The 8,838-nt window shown below is 60.7% G+C and overlaps 1 protein-coding gene across 9 annotated transcripts in view; it reads left to right on the forward strand.

Moving 5' to 3' along the window:
* Nucleotides 1-8,778, forward strand: part of FAM20A (FAM20A golgi associated secretory pathway pseudokinase) — a 43,528-nt gene extending 34,750 nt beyond the window's left edge. For 7 of the 9 annotated variants that reach the window (XM_027973995.3, XM_042256492.2, XM_042256495.1 and 4 more), the window contains 6 exons: nt 261-376; nt 1,048-1,228; nt 1,993-2,102; nt 2,601-2,682; nt 3,437-3,496; nt 4,567-8,778. In XM_027973995.3, coding sequence (XP_027829796.1) covers nt 261-376; nt 1,048-1,228; nt 1,993-2,102; nt 2,601-2,682; nt 3,437-3,496; nt 4,567-4,831 — 814 coding nt within the window. In that variant the 3' untranslated portion in view covers nt 4,832-8,778. Of the gene's footprint in view, nt 1-260; nt 377-1,047; nt 1,229-1,992; nt 2,103-2,600; nt 2,683-2,982; nt 3,345-3,436; nt 3,497-4,566 lie in introns of those variants that run through there. The other 2 variants (XM_042256494.2, XM_042256493.2) reach the window with 2 other exon arrangements.
* The last annotated feature ends 60 nt before the right edge of the window (nt 8,779-8,838 follow it).

Here is an 8,838-nt window from a genome sequence, read left to right on the forward strand (position 1 = left end):
CTGAGACCCCCACCCTCGACTGGGTGCAGTCAGGAGGGCCCGCCCATTTCTTCTTTTTTTTTTTTTTTTTTTTGGGCTGTGCCTGGGAGCTGGTGGGATCTTAGTTCCCCAACCAGGGACCGAACCTGTGCCCCCGCAGTGGAAGCGTAGAGTCCCAACCACTGCACCGCTGCTGGGTTCTTAGCAGGTCCCTTTCCAGTGGCAGCCGTGTCTTTCAGGCGGTCATCCCTCGGACCCCAACAGGCCTCCGTCTCTTTCAGGATTCTGGACTTCCGGCGGGTGCCGCCGACCGTGGGCAGGCTGGTCAACGTCACCAAGGAGATCCTGGAGGTGACCAGGAATGAAATCCTGCAGAGCGTTTTCTTTGTCTCTCCAGGTGGGCTTCTGGCGAGAGCGATTCTCTGGGTCTGAGAGCATGGGCCGCCGCATGGTCTGACCTCCTGCCGGCGGTCCCCCGTTCCTGGGTGCTGCCTGCCACCTGCAGACGGGCCTCCTGACGGTCACACGCGGTGATCTGTGGACTGAGGCGGCTGGGTACCAGGTGCCCCCGCCCAGCCCGTGTAGGCCCTGAACTCTGATGCCGGCAGCCCCGGAGGCAGATGTCACCCGTCCAGACAGAAAGCAAAGAGAGACTGTCAGTCACTCAGTCGTGTCCAACTCTTTGTGACCGCATGGACTGTAGTCCAGCAGGTGCCTCTGTCCATGGGACTCTCCAGGCAAGAATACTGGAGTGGGTTGCCATGCCCTTCTCTAGGGGATCTTCCCGATGGAACCCAGGTCTCCCACCTTACATGTAGCCTCTACCAGCTGAGCCACCAGGGAAGGCCCCTGCCAGTGTGGGCACGACACAGCAAGCTGGGCACACGAGTCTCGACTCCAAGACAGTTGACAGGTGGTTCCCAGGACACGCGATTCCGCAGTGTCCTCCGCAGGTGGCGGAGGCCGCGTCTTCTCCTGCCTTTTCCCGACACGAGTTTGGGGATCCCCTGGGGCAGGAGGGCCGGGGCCGCTCCTCCTCTGACCGCCCTCTCCTCCTCTGCCCTCCAGCCAACAACGTGTGCTTCTTTGCCAAATGTCCGTACATGTGCAAGACGGAGTACGCCGTGTGCGGCAGCCCGCACCTGCTGGAGGGCTCCCTGTCCGCCTTCCTGCCGTCCCTCAACCTGGCCCCGCGGCTGTCCGTGCCCAGCCCCTGGATCCGCTCCTACTCGCTGGCAGGGAGAGAGGAGTGAGTTGGTCCTGGGACCAAGGGCAGCTCCCCTGGCCTCGGGAGGTCTGCCGCCGTCCACTCCTCCACCTCACCCCACATGCATGCTGGGTGTCGCTGCCGCCCTTTTAGTTCACAGGTTGTTATAAAAAGCCCCCTGTGTACCCCGCACTGGAGGCTGGGGGAGACAGAAAGGACAGCCCAGTTTCTTCCTTCGAGAAGCCCCTCGGTCCAGCATGGGGGCAGACAGTAGCCAGGCTGGGAGAAGGCAGAGATGCCCGCGGGGGACCCGGGCTCCCCGAGGCAGTCGTTTCCAGGGCCTGGCCGGGCACAGGGCAGGTGCTCAGTGAACGAGCCGACTGGATGAATGGGTTCATCCCTCCAGACTCCTAGCCGGGGTGGGAAGAGGAGCCAACAGGCAGGACTTCTGGGGGCCGTGGCAGATCCTTAGGGACACGTGAAGGCTGAGGGGGAGCCCCCCAGATGAAAGGGACCTGGGGGCCTTCTGATGGACAGAGTGGCAGAGGGTGGCTGGCGGGGGCGCTGCAGACGGCTCGGGGCCGCTGCAGAGGAAGCCGGCCCCAGCACGGGGTCAGTGCAGCACCCCGCTGGGCGGGTCACTGTGAAAGGGCTGGAGCCTCCTCGCAGCGAGTCTGCCGCTGCCGGGGGCCCTTTCCCGGTTCCTCCTGGGGGTCCCCACAGCCCCCAGCCCAGGCAGGAGCAGGGAGGCAGGGACGCGGGTAAGGTGAGGGCGGACTCCTCCACCCTGGCTTTTCCTCCCCCAGGTGGGAGGTCAACCCCCTCTACTGCGACGCGGTGAAGCAGGCGTACCCCCACAACAGCAGCAACCGCCTGCTCAACATCATCGACATGGCCATCTTCGACTTCCTGATCGGTGGGTGCAGCGCCGGGAAACTCCTGTGACCCTCTCCTGGGAGTGAATGGCTGTCCCGTCTGGAGGGGCAGGCCCGTGGCCCCGAGGCTGGGCGTGGACGGAAGTCGTCCTCTTCACAGTGGGAGCGTGGGGCGCAGGCAGGAAGTGCAGCGGCGGGAGGAGCCAGGGAAGGGACTGTCACCCACCATGGAGGCCCCTGGGGGACGGGCAGGCCAGGGAGAAGGGCAGGGGTGCAGGCCGCTGCCCGGGGGGGCCGGTGAGTTTCTGGAAAGGCGGGGAGCCAGGCCCAGCGTGGGTGCCGGGCAAGGAGGCCCAACCTTCCAGGCGGGTGTTAGGACCCCAGCAGGCTGGGGCGGGGGGATGGCCCTGGGAGAGAGGCTCGGGCAGGTGCAGAACCCCGGCCTCTGGAGAGCTGCAGCCTCGGCCCCAGAGGGAGCTCGGAGGCGGGCGCCCCATCCGCAGGCCCTGGCCCGCCCCAGCGCCTTGCCTCCCCCGCAGGGAACATGGACCGGCACCACTACGAGATGTTCACCAGGTTCGGGGAGGACGGCTTCCTAGTCCACCTGGACAACGCCCGGGGGTGAGCGACCCCGCCCCGCCCCGCGGGGCCCTCCTGGCCGCTTAGCCTTTGCTTTTTTTCTTTGGCCGCCGCCCCCGGGTCTTTGTTGCTTCGGTGGCTCTTCCCTAATGTGGAGAGCGCGGCTGCTCTCTTTCCGTGCCCAGGCTGCTCACTGGGGCGCCGTCTGTAACGGGCTCTGGAGCACCGCGCTCAGTGGTCGTGGCTCCGGGGCTCTGGGGCTCCGGGGCTCCGGGGCCCAGGCTTAGCTCAGTAGCCGTGGTGCCTGGCCTTAGCTGCTCCCCGGCCCGTGGATCTCCCCAGACCAGGCATGGGCCCCACGCCCTGTGCATCGCCAGGCGGACGCTTACCCGCTGCGCCAGCAGGGAAGCCCTCCCTTCGCTCGTCTTTGCTGAGGAGGCGGCCTGCACGCCCTCTCCCCATCTCCCTCCGCCTTCACCGCTGGACGCAGAGCGCCCGCCTCCCGTCAGCCTCCCGTCAGCCTCCCCCCTCAGGCTGGTGGATACAGGGACGAGTGGGTGCTATTTTTGCCCTCTGGAGGAGGCTTGTGTGACCTGAGGAGGAGAGGCGTGGGAGGAGCAGTGGCCGCGAGCCCGGCGTGCACGTGGAGCCCGGCGTGCACGTGGAGCCGTGTCCAAGGGCCGCGCAGCAGAGGCCAGGTGGTGGCGGGCGTGGCGGGGGGGGGGGAGGGCGCGCGGGGAAGGGGGCGGGGCAGGGGCCGCTCCCCCCCAGCACCCTTTGTCCGTCTCCCCCGCAGGTTCGGCCGGCACTCCCATGACGAGGTCTCCATTCTGGCGCCGCTCTTCCAGTGCTGCCGGTGAGCGTCCCCTTCGGGGTGGCTCCGGTGCCCACAGGGCTCTGCAGGGCTCCACCCGTTTCCGCTGCTCTAGGACATGGGCGGGCGGACGACAGGAAGCCGGGCATCTCCTGTCCCTTAACCGCAGAACTGCCCCCGCAGATAAGCACGTGCTCACTCTCGCAGAGCCTGGTGGCCTCTGCTGTGTCCCGGCTCACGTAGTTTGTAAACACCGCTGTCCTGTCACCGTCTAAGCAGAATCCTGACTCAAGTTCTATAAGCTCTTGTGGGAGAGGAAGCCCCCAGGCCTCCGCCTGGCCAGCATGTCTCCACAGCATCTCTGACCGCCTCCAGCCTGGGTGGTGTGTCAGGACCAGCGCACCTGCTGGGCAGCCGTGTCCGAGGCTGAACAGAAACGTGGCTCACCGGGAGCTAAAGTGTCTCCATTCCCTGTTGGGAAGTTTGAGCCTGAACTTTCTTCCTCCACTTCCTGGGCTGACTTACACGTACCCCTCTCCCTGCCACCTCGCTCCTGAGCAGGAAAGGCAGGGGTTCTGTGTGATTGAGGCTAGACACTTAAGCTGCTTACACCTGAGTCGAAGTCACAGCCCCACGTAAAAGAGATCGGAATCCTAAAGGTTGGCCCAATCCCATTTCAGAGTCTGATGCAGAGAAATCAGAACCACAGAGCTGAGCAGAAGCAAGGTGGGGCCAGCAGTGGCCACCACCTTTGAGAAGGCCGGCACCCGCGCCATCTCACCTACTGGGGGCTTCTCGCACTGGCTTCAAATTTCCTGGGAAAGCTCTCACTCAGCACTTGCTTGGATTCCCCAAGAAGCACCAGATGCCTGGGGCACCACAGTTGAAAGTCCGGACGGCTCCGCAGACTGCTGGGCAAGGACCGCAGGGCGCTAACCGCCACCCCACCCAGTCCCTTCTTACCGGGTGTCATTCAAGAGTGCCCGAGAAGGCGCTGGGCGAGGAGACGGCTCTGCAGCATGAGGCCCCCAGAACAGGCAGTGGGGAGAGAAGTGAGTCCGGGAAGCTTCCCCCTTCACCTTTACTAACCGGGTTTTTGACTCTGCCTCCAGGATAAAGAGGAAGACGCTCCTGCACCTGCAGCTGCTGGCCCAGGCTGACTACAGGCTCAGCGATGTGATGCGCGAGTCGCTGCTGGAGGACCAGCTCAGCCCCGTGCTCACGGAGCCCCATCTCCTCGCCCTGGACCGCAGGCTGCAGACCATCCTCAGGACTGTGCAGAACTGCATTGAGGCCCACGGGGAGCAGAGTGTGGTGGCCGACGGCCCCGTGGGACAGTGGGCCCCAGACTCGAGCCGGGCTAACGCGACAAGCTAGGGGCTGGAGGAGGCACACCCCAGAAAGTGGACCAGAGCCGCGGTGAACTCCGAGTGTGGACCACCGCTTCCCCGGGGCCCCCATACAGGCTGGGGCCTGGGTCAGGAGCTCACGAGGCAGGCAGGGCGAGGGGATGATTCTGAAAAAGCGGAAGTGTGACCCAGCGAGCCTCCCTCCTTGGAGCACTGGCCTGGGTCCCCCCCCCCGGGAAGCTCTACTCCATCAAGGCCACAGACACCTGCTGAGCCCACTGGGAACCTGGACACAGGTCTGGCCTGGAGGCCTGGCTCCCGGGACAGCATTAACTGTCACAAATAAAATGACAGGACATCAGATGGACTCCTCTAGGTGTTTAGTATGGCCACAAGGATAATTCCTGATCGACACAGAAACATCCGGCGTCTCAGAAGCAAAGAAGGGAACTACACGTGGCAACTCTCCGACTGGTTTAAAGTGCACTCCACACGTGATCCACGTCCCAGTCACTGTGGCCCAGTCTCAACACAGCCGTCCGCTCTGATTCCTCAGATGTGCTACCACAAGAGGTAAACAGACGGATCTGCTCAGGGTGTCCGAAAAGGACGTTTCCATCTCAGAGAGTGGACACCGACTGAACTGGCAGCAAGGGTGTCAGGACTGGCATCGGCAGCTATGAGAGGCGACGCGAGGGGGTCCTGCAGTGGGACGACACAAGGACAGGTCCGGCAGGGGCGGGAGCCTGGACAGGAGCAGGGCAGAGGGGCCCGTCCAGCCTGCCAACCAGCGCTGGCTGCCGTGAGGCCCGGCAGTGCCCACGCCGGGCCCCGAGCGCTGCGGGCTGCCCGGAGCAGTCTGCCGCTCCAGATGCCCGCCCCTCCGCTGCCCGCTCAGACAGGGCTCATTCCACTTCACTTCCTAAGCTCCCAGCCGTTCCGGGGGCTTCCTGTCTCACCAGCCTTGTCTCTGCTGACCTGCTCACGTCTGAATAGGACGTGTTTCTCACTCCACAGCCCATGACCACACGCAGGACAGGAGTGGACTCGCATCAATCGGTCAGCGGGTCAGCAGGTGACCAGGCTGCCGATGCCACATCGGCTCTTCTGGTGAAGGCCAGGGGCTCAGGTGCTCGTGACAAGGGGTGGGAAGTCGCGGAGGCGGGTCCCAGGTCAACACCTCTCTGGGCTTCATCCAGGACCTCGGCCGTGCACCCAGAGACGGCCCCAGGGGACAGGCTCCAGACAGGCTTCCAGCCCCCCGGGACCCCCACTGCCACGCCCCAGGGTGCGGACACGACGACGAGCTCCCGCCCCACAGACAGAATCCCCACCTCATCCAGACTGCCAAGGACCTGAGGGGCTCAGAGAGGTTAACTAAAATCACAGTCTAGGGGGTCACAGCTACACCAAAGTGCTCTTTCCACTAAACACAAAAATGCACCCAGCCTGTGAAGCTGTTGTTTGTTGACTTTACAACAAAAATCAGTCTTCAGTATAGAGGGACCTTAACCCCAGAGGCATGCATCACTGAGGCGTGTCCCTGCTCCTGGGGCTCCCACCTCATGAACTGTTTCTCCTGCTTCGAGCCAACGTCTCCTTTTGGAGTGGGGGGAACCAGGTAACAACGCACGGAGGGACGGCAGGGACACACGCAGGCAGGGGCAGCCAGGGACGGAACCAGCGGTCTCAAGACCCAAACGGCAGGGCCCCAGACAGGTTAGGCCCAGCTCCACGTGAGGCCAGCCTCTCGTGTTCAGGTGGCCTGTGATAATAAGAGGCGCTGGTCCACTTCACAGACTGAGGGAAACAGAGCTGAGTGTGACCAGCGTGTCCAGTACCTAGGTACCTCCTGACTCACCTGTCCTAAACACACCATTATTCTTTCAATAACACCAAGATTAAGACTCCACTTATTTGTCAGAAATACCATAAAACAGAAGACCCCAGTTATCAGGTTCTTCCCGCACATCCATGACTGAAAACTCTTGTCTTTGTGAGAAACTTCTGTGGTCTCCTGTCCTTACTACTGATGGCAAAGTGGAAAACTGAAAGGGAACAGACAGACTGTGAGCTGGTGGAGAGAGGTCTGGAGGAGCTCAGCCGCCCCCAAACCTGGAGGGCGTCCGGGCTTGAGGACTGTAGGAAGGGCAGTCGCTTCTCTTACTGGCGGTGGTTTAGGCAGCGGACGAGATGGTTGGATGGCATCACCAACTCGATGGGTGTGAGTTTGAGCAAAGTCTGGGAGATGGTGAAGGACAGGGGAGCCTGGCGAGCTGCAGTCCGTGGGATCACAAAGAGTCAGACATGACTGAGCGGCCGAACCACCAGCACCAAACAATGGTAGACGCAGCCACCAGAGGCAGGGAGTGGGGGCAGCTGTTTGCTCCCGTTAGAGACACAGGGCTGCAGGCTCCCCAGAGCCTCTCAGTACACGTTTGCCCACCAACCTACCCGTGATCCTTGTTGTCTGTGCTGGGTGTGCAAAGGCACCTCAGCTACTGCTGTTGCTTCATGAATGCTGCAACTGACGCCTCAGAGAAGCCAGTTACACTCGAGAACACCAGCCAGAAGCTGAGAGCTCCTCTGGGGGCTTTTCAAACGGCGAAATCACCAACAGAACAGCTCAAAAATGCCGACAACAACAAAAAAAGGCATTAAACAGACCAACAGAAAGGGCGCTGGATCACAGACCTAATTCTGAGATGCCGGGCGCACGGCGGGCAGGAGAGCACCTCCTCTGCCCCGCTCCAGCCTGGGTGTGGCCGTGACAGTGCCCCAAGGGCTGACCTGGAGGTGCAGACAAGTCCCAGCAGGCAGGCAGGCAGGTTTGCAAAATGTGCAAATCCAGCTTCTGTGAGGATCAGCTGTGAGTGATGACGCAGAGGTGAAGAAAGGCGATGACAAGCTCTCCACCTAGTGGTGACTGGGGAAACCACAGCGCTGCTTACCCACGCTGGCAGAGCTTTCACAAGAGGAGTCTGGGGTTTGGGTTTTAGGCTGTGTCAGGATGAAGGCACAGCTCTGCACACAGGGCCACAGACTGAACCGCGACTGTGAACTGTGAGGAGTCTGCACTTCACAAACTTGTCCTTCACCAGCAACACTGGCTTCTCTGTAAAATCCCAGAGGGAAAGAAGGGAGAGGTTTCAGCTTCTCCTCCTCCAGTCTTCCCTGGTGCTCACTATTACGACAGCTACTTGGGGGTCACATTAATTGGTGATCTAGACGCTGCTTCTCAATGCTGTTTCAGCCCACCTAGAAACACACCTGCTAGGGCCTAACAAAAACACAGAACGGGTTCAGCTGTCAATTTGCGGTTGGAGAGAAGGCGATGTAAGCAAACTAACATCACATAACTTCAATTTTATGACATCACTACACTCACATCATTAAAAAAGGATTGCATATGAGCCAGTGTTTGAGAGGGACAATTAATCCACAATCAGTATAGTCAACCCAGGAAAATGCTCTTCAATTGTGTCCTGTTAAATACGCCAGCTCCAGTGGGCTGCGGGAGGAGGTGACTGCACCCGGAGGAAGCGCTCGTGCTGTGAAGCAGCACCCAGTTCCCGCAGGGCACGGAGAGCAGCCGCCTACCATTCTCAGACTCAGCTAGGCCTCCTACGCCTCACGTTAGAAATGACTTTGTGTGCAAAGCAGACACACACCTAAATATATGAACGCACTTATTAAATTTAAACCAAGGAGCATGCTGACCTAGGAGTATTTTCCATTCAGTCTGGGAAAGGTTCAAGGCCAGAGAACCAGTCTACCCTTAACAAAAAGGAATTATTGATTTAATCTTTTCCTTCCATCATTCAGTAAACAGATCCGGTACATCTCAATTATCCTGAAAGTAAGGGTTTTAGATTCACTGACAAACTGAACTGGAAAACACTGACAAGAAACATAATCTTTCGATGATCCCCTCATCCCCTAATTCACAATAAATTCTCATCCTTGCGCACTGGATTTGGATTCAGAGTTTCTGGGGGAGTGGGGATGGAGAAGAGAAGCAAAGGAGAAAGGGAA

Source organism: Ovis aries, chromosome 11 (genome assembly GCF_016772045.2).
Source record: "Ovis aries strain OAR_USU_Benz2616 breed Rambouillet chromosome 11, ARS-UI_Ramb_v3.0, whole genome shotgun sequence".
NCBI classification, from domain to species: domain Eukaryota; kingdom Metazoa; phylum Chordata; class Mammalia; order Artiodactyla; family Bovidae; genus Ovis; species Ovis aries.